The 14785-nt window shown below is 36.3% G+C and overlaps 1 protein-coding gene across 3 annotated transcripts in view; it reads left to right on the top strand.

The window, feature by feature from the left end:
* LOC112055966 (uncharacterized) overlaps window positions 1-14785 on the top strand; it is a 55701-nt gene that overhangs the window by 12544 nt on the left and 28372 nt on the right. For all 3 annotated transcript variants that reach the window (XM_024096273.2, XM_024096272.2, XM_052882211.1), the window contains exons 2-5: window positions 1768-2006; window positions 12939-13047; window positions 14094-14118; window positions 14623-14778. In XM_024096273.2, the coding sequence (XP_023952041.1) occupies window positions 1782-2006; window positions 12939-13047; window positions 14094-14118; window positions 14623-14778 (515 nt within the window). In that variant the 5' untranslated portion in view covers window positions 1768-1781. The remainder of the gene's footprint in view (window positions 1-1767; window positions 2007-12938; window positions 13048-14093; window positions 14119-14622; window positions 14779-14785) is intronic.

Here is a 14785-nt window from a genome sequence, read left to right as displayed (position 1 = left end):
TGGGCTATCTAACAATGAAAAATCGGACCAGTAGTTGCTGAGATTAGCGCGTTCAATCAAACAAACAAACTCTTCAGCTTCATAATATTAGTATAGATTATATTTCAGTAGTTTAAAGAATGTCCCGTAATTACTCGTAGTACGACATATTCTAGGTACAGGCTGATAACTAGTAGCTGACAACTACTACTAAAATAACGATATTATACTTCAACCGAAAGTTTACGGTTCTTTTAAGCTACTATAATACAAAATTAGAATATCTATCTATGAAAATAAAAAAATTACAACACTATAACATACTAAACTATAAGATACCTAAACTAAACTGTAACATACCTAAATAAATAGTGTTGCGCCGACTAGTTGGCGACTAGTCGGTAAAGCCGATTAGTCGGCAAAAAGCGCCGTCTAGTCGGCATATTATTTTGTATGTATTTCTCAATAATATTATGTATTGAGGAAGAAAAAAACATCTTTACTAAAGATGTTCTTTTTGTCATGATTAAATTTTAAAACAACTCTTTAACTTCCATGAACAAGAATAGTATTATTTGTACAAAAAAAAAAATTATCATGTCACTTGCTTGGAAAAATTACTTTTGCTCAGCTATATCAGCAAGCAATTATGAAAAACACATCGACACATTCGCAAGCAATTGCGCTTAAATCAGCTGTATCTAAACATAGCTTACGGAAATCCCCGACCCGTGATCGGCATTGCCGACTAATCGGAAGACTAGTCGGCATCTTTGCAACCGACTAATCGGCTAGTCGGCTAATCGGCAAAAGTTATAGTCGGCGCATCTTTATAAATAAACAATAAACTAATAGGTCTTTCTTTTAAGTGGGTCATAAACCTAAATAAATAAATCGCGAACGTCCCAATCTAGCCCTAACTTTTTGTGCTAAAATGGCAACAATGAAATTATCTGTCTACCTACTAAAATATAGTCTCCAAAACACTTTAGATCGGCACCATCAGGTCGTTAAAACTTAATAGTCTAGATAAATTGTCCACGATAAGGAACACCGTTATGAACTTCTACGGCTTTTTATTGGAGGTTAATTCCGGATAGACTTCTGCATAGTATGGGTATTGGCAAAGATCAGGATGTTAAACTTTACTTATAGATTATGCTGTGTGAACTAAAACTACATTTTTGTTATTTCAGTGACATTAGTATAGTTTAGTTCGTTTGTATTTTGAATATTTCTTGACCTGAAACAAAATGGTTTTATTATTATATTTAAGGTCCGTACCTCAAATTTCCTCAAAAGGAATAACGGAACTCATATTATTTTACAAAAATTAAGAAACGCACTGACCTCTACGATTTTTGAAAATTCTTCTCGATTTCTCTAGAATCGCATTATCAGATCCAGGTTTCCTTATCATTGTAGCCTGGAAATATCTACTTTCCAACAAAAAAGAATCATCAGAATCGGTCCATAAACGGACGAAGTTATGCGCGAACACATAAAAAAATATACAGGCTGTCCCGTAAATAACACATACATCTACATTTATGTCAGCTATCTCGTACTATTTACGGGACAACCTGTATACAGTCAATTTGAGAAATCTCCACCTTTTTCGTCGGTTAAAAATAACACTTGCCAAAAATCGTTGAAATATCTTGATTTCCATTCCCGAAATACCTGGATTTCCAAATACCTGGAAAAGAGTATGTAGATAGTCTAGCGGGCGGGAATCGATCCCATGGAGGCTCCAAATGGTACTTAATAATTATAATTTTTTTTCAGAGCGGCAGCCGGTCATGTACGCCATGTCAACGGCGTCGACCACGACGTCGGGGTCGCGCGCAGAGCTGACGGTGACCACGGCGTCGGCCGAGCGGCGCGTGCGCGTCGTGCGCCTGCTGCGGCCGCGCAAGGCCGCGCCGGCCTTCGGCTTCTCGCTGCGGGGCGGCCGGGAGTACGCCACGGGCTTCTTCATCTCCAAGGTGGACCTCAATTCTGAGGCACATCTTCAAGGATTGAAGGTGAATTGACTTTTTTATTCATTAGTTACAGAGGAATTTAATTCAGGCCAATATTTTTTTTTTAAATTAAGGGTAGAAAATGCTGCATTTCCATATAACTAACGGTCCGCCTGTCATCTTATCGCAAAATCCATTCTCAGCGGACGTCTACTGACTATACCTAAACTTTTTTATTAAAAGATACTATTCCCATTCAATCCAAATTTTATCTTTGACTGTTTTCGATATTTCATGATGGCTTTTATTTAATTTAAAAATATTAAATAAATATTCATGCTTTGAAAATGACTATGTTAGCCATGTGGTAGTATTATGTGGTAGGTAGGTAGGTAGTAGGTATGTCAGTTTAGCTATAATATTTTGAAAAACCATAAGTAAATAATATAAGAAAATGACTATGCCAAATTTATATATTATTTTGTATAATTAAATGTACATAAATGAAGTGTTTACCAGAATTACTACGTAAGTTTATAGCGCAATATTGTTTTATATTAATAATTGTGCGAATTTATACAATTCCGAGATTGCGAGATAGGCGGACAAATAGACAGACGAAATGAATTCTACGGTCTACGGAACTCTGCTAAAAAGTATATTACTAATGTTGATTCAAACGCAAAAATAAATGTTAAGCAAACAATAGGTGAATAGTGCCTATCACGACTTTACGATCGCATTTTTTTGGTTGAAATATTTGATTAGTATAGCAGTACAAAATTAGCTATTTCGTTGGCAATGAAGTAGTAAAACAAAGTTGTGTAATAAAATTGCTTAATCAACGCTTGGTGGCAATTTTATCACAATGTGTCCAACTTTTTACAATAACTAGGCATGTTTGGTTCTGCTCATAAGCAATTGTGCATTATTACATTGTTCAGCTATTGTGTATTTTGATTCTTTCTTATTCAATGTTTACTGATTTTATAGTAAACAGCATGATCTTATGAATTGCGGACTTCGTAAAACCGATAGGTACATCTATAGGCACTAATATGAAGCTAATAAATGTTTTTTATTTTGGAAAAATCTTTTTGTGTCGGATAGATTGATTAAGGAAGGCTACGGGCTATATACTCCCGCTACGATCAATAGGATCATATTTCACTGATAGGAGTATCAGTGATAGGGAAAGATTATTCCTTTTGAGAGCTATCGTTGCGTGCGCGGAGTTAAATTTACCCAAAAATTCCGTATGATGGAATAGTTCTCCTTTAAAAGTTCTGAAAAATGTCCGCAAACAGTATATGTTTATCTGTTAAGGTTGACTATATCTTTTTTAATAATTATAAAAGGGCTTCCACACGGACAAACGCGAGCGAAGGTTAGTACAATATGGGCCTGCAAATCTCCCGGCCGCCTCTCAGCAGAACCTGCCTTCTGAACCGGTGGTAGAGGGTTTACAAATAGTCAAACTTGACGTTTCAAAAGTGCTTGTAAATTAAGCCTACTTGAAATACTACTTTGGCTGGTAGGAGGCTTCGGCCGTGGCTAGTTACCACCCTACCGGCAAAGACGTACCGCCAAGCGATTAAACATTCCGGTACGATGTCGTGTAGAAACTGATTTTCATCCTCCTCCTAACAAGTTAGCCCGCTTCCATCTTAGACTGCATCATCACCTACCATCAGGTGAGATTGTTTGTGTGTATGAGTCAAGGGCTAACTTGTAAAGAATAAAAAAAAAATGAAAACACAAATTTTGAATTTTCGAGGGCGAGGTCTTTCTGTATCGAAAGTAAACTATTTCTAGTCGCAACTGTAATATGAGATAAACAACAATGTAAAAATATAGTGATGTAAATTCATCTATTGCGCAGTCTCCCACGAGCATGGCCGGTGTCCCATCAGTCCACAGTCGCTCGTAACATGTGAAAACCTCTCACAATTAACCGCGGTCTGCTCGTTGCCGGCTAAATAATTACTCGCGTCCGAGGCTGAATTGTCGCAAGAATCGTTCCATTATTTCGAGCGTTCACGTAACAGACGTTTCTTTAGTCGCGGTTTCTGGTTGATTCATGTTTCAGAATTATATTTTTTACAGATCTTCATTGTTACAATGAAAATTGTAAACTTTGCAATCTTACCCGATGTTTGTAATGCAGGTGTAGAACATTACTGTTTTTATAAACATACAAAAAATAACTAGTTTTAAATAGATTAGTTTGAAGATCTCTGTTGTGTAGTGCTACTGCATCGGTTCTCAAAAGAGAGCTCTATTAGGTCTAACATGCGACCAACGACACATCTCGTGAAAATAAATAGACAAATTACAACCAATAGCGGCGCAACCGAAATTACCGGCTTTCTCTCTTTCATTGAGTTGGGACTGAGATAATTTGTCTATTTCTCTTTTTAACCGACTTCAAAAAAAAGGAGGAAGGCTCTCAATGCAACGCGTATGTTATACCTGATTTTAACCGACTTCCAAAAAGGAGGAGGTTCTACGTTCGGCTGTATGTATGTTTTTTTTTTTTTTTTTTTTTTTTTTTTTTTTATGTATGTCCAGCGATAATTCCGTCAATTATGGACCGATTTTGAAAATTCTTTTTTTGTTTTGTAGGGTTTACTTCCAGGGTGGTCCCATTTTTTTCATGTCAGGATCTGATGATGGCATCCTGGAGAAATTGAGGGGAACTTTCGAAAGTTGTAGAGACGGCTAGTACGTTTGTTAGTGTTTCCATAAGGTATTTTAAACCACTACAACTTTATGAAGGTTTGGAGTTGATCTGATGATGGAGCCGAAACACAGACGATGGAACTCGTCAAGGATTTACAGCAGTCACCTTTTGTTTGGGCTTGATCAATTTGTATTGATGAGTACTTTCCACCTATATGGGTTGTGACTGTATAAAGGGTCTGGTGATGAAGACGAGGGACAGTGAAGAGAACTCCTCGACGGTTCACAGTAGCTACCTTGTGTTTGGACTTGATAAATTTGTATTGATGAGAACTTACCACCTAGATGGATTGTGACTGTATTAAGGGTCTGATGATGAAGACGAGGGTCAGTGAAAAGAACTCCTCGACGGTTCACAGTAGCTACCTTGTGTTTGGACTTGATAAATTTGTATTGATGAGAACTTTCCACCTAGATGGATTGCGACTGTATTAAGGGTTTGGTGATGAAGACGAAGCACAGTGAAGAGAACTCCTCGACGGCTCACAGTAGCTATCTTGTGTTTGGACTTGATAATTTTGTATTGATAAGAACTTTCCACTTAGATAGGTTGTGACTGTACACACGCAGTGGGTATGCTAACACTAAAAATAAAAAAATAAAAATTTTAATAAAAAAAATTCAACCGACTTCCAACTCAAAAAATAACTTTAACTAAAAAGCAAAAAATAACATCCTATCTATGTGCTACCTTCTGATCAGTTTGAAGGCGGTGCCAAGCCAGTGATGTTTTAATTAAATACGTTTAAACTACAAAATTTCTGTGGTTATTCCAGAAACAGCTTTAATTAAAACACGACACTGGCTTGGCACCGCCTTCAAACTGATCAGAAGGTAGCACATAGGTAGGATGTTATTTTTTGCTTTTTAGTTAAAGTTATTTTTTGAGTTGGAAGTCGGTTGAATTTTTTTTATTAAAATTTTTATGAAAATTATTTTTTGTTTGAAAAATATATATACGTTTAAATCATTTTAAGATTTAAAGATAGTTCTTTTCTTTGGTTCTTTCAGAAACGGCTTTAATTAATACGTAACTGGCTTGGCACCGACTTGAAAGTGATCAGAAGGTATATACGATGTTATTTTTCGCATTTTAGTTTGTGATTTAGAAGTCGGTTTAATATTTTTGTTAAAAAGATTTTTCTGATCGTGTAAGTGCCGTAGGCTCCTTAATGAGACCTCAGCAGCGACACCGGGGGGTTTGGGTGAGCGCAGAGGTATCGCCTGATAGGGCCCGAAGGCAGAAGCAGAAGAAGTGGGCGAAACGACTCTCTAAAGGCGTCTCCTCTGAGATCTATTTCTCTTCACTTGGTCGCATGCTTGGCTTACTGGGTTTTTCCCAGCTTGAGTCACTTTTATGGAGTAGGATTTTATGTTTTCTAATTTGTTTCAGGGCTTTTTTCTTTATTTTTATTCTCTAAGTTAGCCCTTGACTACAATTTCACCTGATTGTAAGTGATGATGCAATCTAAGACGAAAGCGGGCTAATTTGTTAGCTAGTTAGCATGGCTTGTTATCGGCCATGCTAGTTACCATCCTACACGTAGAGACGTATCGCCAAGTGCTTTCCTGAACGATACTGCGTAGTATACTGGAAATCGTCTAAAGTAATGGATAAACGAACTTCTTCCAAGTATAACTGTGTCCTTATAAACTGCGTCGTTACAGATATTGTAGTAGTATGGCTTGCCATGCCATAGAATAAAATCAAAATAAATATGATGGGTAGTTCAATATTTTATCTATTTTTAACCGACTTCCAAAAAGGAGGAGGTTCTACGTTCGGCTGTATGTATGTTTTTTTTTTTTTTTTTTTTTTTTTTTTTTTTATGTATGTCCAGCGATAATTCCGTCAATTATGGACCGATTTTGAAAATTCTTTTTTTGTTTTGTAGGGTTTACTTCCAGGGTGGTCCCATTTTTTTCATGTCAGGATCTGATGATGGCATCCTGGAGAAATTGAGGGGAACTTTCGAAAGTTGTAGAGACGGCTAGTACGTTTGTTAGTGTTTCCATAAGGTATTTTAAACCACTACAACTTTATGAAGGTTTGGAGTTGATCTGATGATGGAGCCGAAACACAGACGATGGAACTCGTCAAGGATTTACAGCAGTCACCTTTTGTTTGGGCTTGATCAATTTGTATTGATGAGTACTTTCCACCTATATGGGTTGTGACTGTATAAAGGGTCTGGTGATGAAGACGAGGGACAGTGAAGAGAACTCCTCGACGGTTCACAGTAGCTACCTTGTGTTTGGACTTGATAAATTTGTATTGATGAGAACTTACCACCTAGATGGATTGTGACTGTATTAAGGGTCTGATGATGAAGACGAGGGTCAGTGAAAAGAACTCCTCGACGGTTCACAGTAGCTACCTTGTGTTTGGACTTGATAAATTTGTATTGATGAGAACTTTCCACCTAGATGGATTGCGACTGTATTAAGGGTTTGGTGATGAAGACGAAGCACAGTGAAGAGAACTCCTCGACGGCTCACAGTAGCTATCTTGTGTTTGGACTTGATAATTTTGTATTGATAAGAACTTTCCACTTAGATAGGTTGTGACTGTACACACGCAGTGGGTATGCTAACACTAAAAATAAAAAAATAAAAATTTTAATAAAAAAAATTCAACCGACTTCCAACTCAAAAAATAACTTTAACTAAAAAGCAAAAAATAACATCCTATCTATGTGCTACCTTCTGATCAGTTTGAAGGCGGTGCCAAGCCAGTGATGTTTTAATTAAATACGTTTAAACTACAAAATTTCTGTGGTTATTCCAGAAACAGCTTTAATTAAAACACGACACTGGCTTGGCACCGCCTTCAAACTGATCAGAAGGTAGCACATAGGTAGGATGTTATTTTTTGCTTTTTAGTTAAAGTTATTTTTTGAGTTGGAAGTCGGTTGAATTTTTTTTATTAAAATTTTTATGAAAATTATTTTTTGTTTGAAAAATATATATACGTTTAAATCATTTTAAGATTTAAAGATAGTTCTTTTCTTTGGTTCTTTCAGAAACGGCTTTAATTAATACGTAACTGGCTTGGCACCGACTTGAAAGTGATCAGAAGGTATATACGATGTTATTTTTCGCATTTTAGTTTGTGATTTAGAAGTCGGTTTAATATTTTTGTTAAAAAGATTTTTCTGATCGTGTAAGTGCCGTAGGCTCCTTAATGAGACCTCAGCAGCGACACCGGGGGGTTTGGGTGAGCGCAGAGGTATCGCCTGATAGGGCCCGAAGGCAGAAGCAGAAGAAGTGGGCGAAACGACTCTCTAAAGGCGTCTCCTCTGAGATCTATTTCTCTTCACTTGGTCGCATGCTTGGCTTACTGGGTTTTTCCCAGCTTGAGTCACTTTTATGGAGTAGGATTTTATGTTTTCTAATTTGTTTCAGGGCTTTTTTCTTTATTTTTATTCTCTAAGTTAGCCCTTGACTACAATTTCACCTGATTGTAAGTGATGATGCAATCTAAGACGAAAGCGGGCTAATTTGTTAGCTAGTTAGCATGGCTTGTTATCGGCCATGCTAGTTACCATCCTACACGTAGAGACGTATCGCCAAGTGCTTTCCTGAACGATACTGCGTAGTATACTGGAAATCGTCTAAAGTAATGGATAAACGAACTTCTTCCAAGTATAACTGTGTCCTTATAAACTGCGTCGTTACAGATATTGTAGTAGTATGGCTTGCCATGCCATAGAATAAAATCAAAATAAATATGATGGGTAGTTCAATATTTTATCTATTTTTAACCGACTTCCAAAAAGGAGGAGGTTCTACGTTCGGCTGTATGTATGTTTTTTTTTTTTTTTTTTTTTTTTTTTTTTTTATGTATGTCCAGCGATAATTCCGTCAATTATGGACCGATTTTGAAAATTCTTTTTTTGTTTTGTAGGGTTTACTTCCAGGGTGGTCCCATTTTTTTCATGTCAGGATCTGATGATGGCATCCTGGAGAAATTGAGGGGAACTTTCGAAAGTTGTAGAGACGGCTAGTACGTTTGTTAGTGTTTCCATAAGGTATTTTAAACCACTACAACTTTATGAAGGTTTGGAGTTGATCTGATGATGGAGCCGAAACACAGACGATGGAACTCGTCAAGGATTTACAGCAGTCACCTTTTGTTTGGGCTTGATCAATTTGTATTGATGAGTACTTTCCACCTATATGGGTTGTGACTGTATAAAGGGTCTGGTGATGAAGACGAGGGACAGTGAAGAGAACTCCTCGACGGTTCACAGTAGCTACCTTGTGTTTGGACTTGATAAATTTGTATTGATGAGAACTTACCACCTAGATGGATTGTGACTGTATTAAGGGTCTGATGATGAAGACGAGGGTCAGTGAAAAGAACTCCTCGACGGTTCACAGTAGCTACCTTGTGTTTGGACTTGATAAATTTGTATTGATGAGAACTTTCCACCTAGATGGATTGCGACTGTATTAAGGGTTTGGTGATGAAGACGAAGCACAGTGAAGAGAACTCCTCGACGGCTCACAGTAGCTATCTTGTGTTTGGACTTGATAATTTTGTATTGATAAGAACTTTCCACTTAGATAGGTTGTGACTGTACACACGCAGTGGGTATGCTAACACTAAAAATAAAAAAATAAAAATTTTAATAAAAAAAATTCAACCGACTTCCAACTCAAAAAATAACTTTAACTAAAAAGCAAAAAATAACATCCTATCTATGTGCTACCTTCTGATCAGTTTGAAGGCGGTGCCAAGCCAGTGATGTTTTAATTAAATACGTTTAAACTACAAAATTTCTGTGGTTATTCCAGAAACAGCTTTAATTAAAACACGACACTGGCTTGGCACCGCCTTCAAACTGATCAGAAGGTAGCACATAGGTAGGATGTTATTTTTTGCTTTTTAGTTAAAGTTATTTTTTGAGTTGGAAGTCGGTTGAATTTTTTTTATTAAAATTTTTGATATTTAACACTTTAATTTATTTTCTTCGTCATCTTGACAGTAGCATATTCTATACACCTACTATACTAATATAGTATATCTACTCAGTTTAATTGTACCTTTAAATAGAAATTCTAATATATAAAAGCCTATAGAATACATGTGCCTGTGCCTACCTATAAATGGAGAATTTTTAAGTTACATAATATTAATGACACGTTTGAGAGTAAACTAAACAGAGTAACTAACTACTTACCTATACAATTACAAAACAATATAGTATTGATAAAGACTTATTAGTAAATGTCATATGATAATAGATACATTAACCAAATTGATAACTATAGCAGAACACAAAAAAAAGTAATTTTTTAAATATTAGGATTGAATAATAGCAAGGTATACCTATCAGTTAATAACTTCTTGGGATTCTGTCGTAAGATGCGAAATATAATTGTCCAGCGAGTCAAACAAATATGCAAGCTCGTTACCTAGTTATATTATTACAATAAAAAATAGATATAATTTCATTTCAAGCGAATAAATTTGATATTTAGTTGAGTAATTGCCTTACATTTTGTAGTTTTTCGCATAATTACCGACTTCCTTCTAGAGACGTAACAAAATTTCACAAGTGCTCATATCCGCTGTTATTGAGCTACACAATAAGTTGTTTTGACTCACTCACATGAAATCCTGAGAAGACTTGTTTGATGCGTCTTTGTATGAATTTAGAGACGTCTTTAATTTGAATTGTGCTTCCTAGACATTGCAATATACTTCCTCTAATTAAAAAGTAGAGCTAAAACATTTTCTATTTAATTAAATTTCCAAGTTAAGTCTACAGAGGAAATATTGGGATCTTACCTAGTATCTACTACCTACTCGTACCTATAATCAGCTTCAAGAAAGGTATTCGTAATGACAGGAATGAGATTCTTACGCAGGAAAACAGTAATCACAGGGTGGATTATAATAATCCAGTTCCGTCGACTTGCGTGTGTCACTCGATTATCTCTTGTCAATCGGTGACTTTCTACTTCTAGCGTGCGAGATACTCTTCGAAAGAATTCTTCTTGTGTAACGCTTGCTAAAATAGAAAAGCGATTATGACTGTCCTACATCTCTTGATCTGCAGTTTAATGACCGCGATGTATTGCTGGCTTGCTACTAATTGTTTTGGTGCCTGTTAGGCTATGAACATAAATGTTTTCCAATTTTGAATATGAAATTGCTGTTGAAGTTTTACGCATAGCGATAAACATATTTGATTTAAAATATATGTCTACACTACTTAAAATAAATCAGATAGTCAATGTGCGCTGAATAGAGAAACTCCTAAATTTTCGGGAGTAGCTAGCAAATCGTATACAAACAAACGGAATAAATGCAGCCCTAAAGTTTAATAGATACTAGTTGAGTAATCTGTTGGAAAATTGCAATACTCAGTAATATTAAAAAAAAATGAGCCACTTTTTATCTCTTTTCTACTTTTTTCATAATACATTTTCATAGTTAAATGTTATTTTTTTTATATATAGTGGTTGGGTACATTCTTAGTTGTGTTATTTTTTAATACATAGGTATCTAGTGGGTGCTACGAGTTGCTCTTAGCTGCGATAAATCTTTATTGAATTGCATTTGATATCGTGTTTTAATCTCTTACAATATTGATTTTTCTTTATATAATATAACAATATAGGTAACAGGTAAGTACCTATTTATGAATACAAATGTTATCGCAAAACGCGGCATGACTCATGCAGTTATCGTTTAAGTAAATAGAAAAATGTGTATACTTTAATGAGTGTGTACAATGTACAGGTGTGGCGGTATTGTGGCGAATTGAGAACAATCTTATCGATTTTTTTCAAGAAGTAGGTTTATCATAGTTTTATAAATACCTTAGGTCGGTAGCCAATTATTAACCTTCATTACAGTAAAATAAATAAATAAAAAAAAAATACGTCACAATATAACTTGGTCATGCAACTTGTCTAAGTGGTAGATACTAAGTAGGCAGTAAAAGTACAAAATATCTTGAATAAATTAAAACAAAGCTTATTTATATTTAATATACCAAAATGTTAAAGTAGGTAGTGGGATATTTTGAAACAATCACGCTAAAACATTTTTGATAAAATTTAGAGCACAGAAAGTCTTCTAAAATATCATATAATAGATAGATATTATTTTGTGGGAGAGAACAAAACCCCTACCAACTTCTGCCGGCATTTCGGCGGGACTTGCCATATTAGATAGACTAAGCATAGCTTGCTGCAAAGCCTACTTACAAAATTCTATTGAATGTAGCTAAATTCCTGACAAAGTCACGCGCATCCGTTAGTATGTCAAATATTTACTGTCACAGCCGTGACTTGCGTGAATTATGCGTATAAAGGGAAATTGTTGGTAAGGTTTGCGGAAGGACGCCGCCGCGTCTGGGAGCGCCCAAAAAACAAAGTGTCGGTAAAAGTCTGAAGGAAAGTTGCGCGATATGTAGGACACGACCACCGCCGTCTGTCCGGCTTCTTCGCAAAGAAAGTGCTGCTTTCGTCAGCACTCGACACTACGTGGCTGACATCAGCGCGGTGCGTCCGTGACGTCATTCATTCACTACGCTGTGACGTTGGACACGCAACGTTTATTGCTTTCTCTTATGCATAATTGTTATGTGAAAAAATTAAAAGATATTATTTACTTACATAATTATGACTCGATTTTTTTTTCGCTATTTTACCAGGCTAAAAGAAATTATCCAACACTGAATGCGTATTTACGTACCAAAAAATCTATCTGTACTTAACATTTTTTACATTGTAAATGGAAATTTTAAACCTAACGTTTTGTTTTATATTAGTGGATGCTCGCGAAAATTAATGTTCAAATGTCAATCCATGTTTATTGTTTATGAATACGGGGTATGGTGCTTGTTGCACAAGATCATTGCCAAGTTTAACCGAGATTAACAAACAGTAATTATTTGACGCGTTTATTTTTAAGTTTGCTTTTTTATGTTTATTTTTATGCGTGGTAAATTTACAAGATGGAGGTCCTGCTGTGCTGACTGAGGTTTTCTTAAATAGTCCAGGTCTATTACCACCCTACCGGCAAAGACGCATCCTCCTCATAACAAGTCAACCCGCTTCCATCTTAGATTGCTTGACTTACTATCATATGAGATTGTAGTCAAGGGCTAACTTTTAAAGTATAAAAAAACATAAGTATATGTAAGACGATATGAAAACACAATGAGGTCAATTCGACTTCGATGTAATGTTCTGTACACACAGTGAGTAATGCGAGCCCATGGTTGTTTGCAGGTGGGAGACCAAGTGGTGAGTGTGAACGGGTACCGGGTCGACGACGCCGTGCACGCGGAACTCGTCCATTACATCACCTCACAGTCTAGGCTCAAAATTAAAGTCAGACGTAAGTTATAGCTTTTATTTGTGCTAGTATGCGTTAGACTTCGAGTCCGCTCTTACATTGTGTAAGGTCCCGTATATAAGACGACCTTCACCGATATCCATCTAAATCAAATTACAATAACCCATATTCAGCTCACTGTTGAGCATAACTCTCCTCTCAGAATGAGGGGTTAGGCTTTAGTCAACCAGCCTGGCCAAATGCGGATTGACAGACTTTACACACTTAGAGAATTAAGAAAATTCTCGGATATGCAGGTTTTCTCACGGTGTTTTTCCTTCACCGTTTGAGACACGTGATATTTAATTTCTTAAAATGCACGTAACTGGAAAGTTGGAGGAGCATGCCCTGGGTCGGATTCGAACCAACGCCCTTTAAATCGAAGGCAGAGGTTTACATCCACTAGGCTATTACGTCTCTCTATTACTGCTCTAATATTAATATAAAATTTAATATAACCCCAATAAAAATAATATAAACTTTATATCCAATTAAATATATCAATGAATATATTGCCTAATAAATGTCAGTCCAGCAGGCTAATTCCCTAACTTTGACTTAATTGACATGTACGAAATTGTCATCCGGTGCTTACTGACAACCCTTCGTGGATATCGTACAATAGGTAGATAACATTTCTCAGCTGATTTGATGATTATTTTATAAGTGAAAATTGGCCTATTCACTAAAGACCAAATTAGTAATTAGGCCCAGCTGGATATGATTAAGTAACGATTTATTCTTTCTGTCAGTCTTTCCCTTTTATTCCTCGTTTTCCTGGAAGTCAGCGATAGGTTTTTTTAAATTCCTATACACGCAATAGTAATGCTTCTAGTTGATATCAACGATCAACTCTGTGATCCTTTACACAATCAGTATGTGATTGTTTCAGGCAAAAGTGAATCTGTACCATCTAGGTATATTTTAATTAATAGTACGGTCGTATAACTTTTTATAGTCATTAATAACCACGAAATTATAAATATACCTGTTTGTTATGTAACTTAATTTTTGAACTTCAATTTAACTAAGTACCGTTACTTTTTCAGATGTGGGGATGATTCCTATGAAAGAGTAAGTATTATTTCATTTTTGCACTTAATTACTACTAACTAGAAATATACGTAGGTGAGAAGGCAAATTGTATCAGCAGTTTAGGCTGTTCGTTAACAGATGTTTCAGTATGGACTATGCATGATCCCGCGAGTAATCGTGGAAATATTGCCACGCATATTCGTAGCAGGATAACTAACGTCTACATAACTTCCCTGCTTACTTTCCTCGCTGCTTCCCATGCTACTCGGGCAGTGTATGGCTGCAGCATATATCCAAGCCGTTTTCTAAAAATATTCACTATAGACCAGGGGCGAATATTCACTATAGACTGGTTCCTAACAACCCGATGACTACCGGGTTACCTTTTAAAAATCCTCGAGTTTTACGGACGCAATTTTTTAATTTAATATACTCAGCTAAAAACACATTCAGACTAAAAAACCACATGTTACCCTACGAGAAAATTTCACTCTTCGCTACATACAAATATTATACTTGCTATATACAAATATCATTTTGTAGGAAAGAACACGAGCCCCTGTCGTGGCAGTTCGTGTCGGAGAGGACATCGCTGGCTTCCGACGTGTCCTCCTCACCTACGCTGTGCCACAACACAGAGCATCTGACGGACCTGCGTCTGTCCATACTGGTGCCGCCGAGAGCTAAGCTCGGCTGTGGGTAAGTA

The sequence above is a fragment of the Bicyclus anynana genome, chromosome 6 (assembly GCF_947172395.1).
Source record: "Bicyclus anynana chromosome 6, ilBicAnyn1.1, whole genome shotgun sequence".
Lineage (NCBI taxonomy): Eukaryota > Metazoa > Arthropoda > Insecta > Lepidoptera > Nymphalidae > Bicyclus > Bicyclus anynana.
Note: the sequence above shows the minus strand (reverse complement) of the source record. Positions and strands in the feature narration are given on the sequence as shown.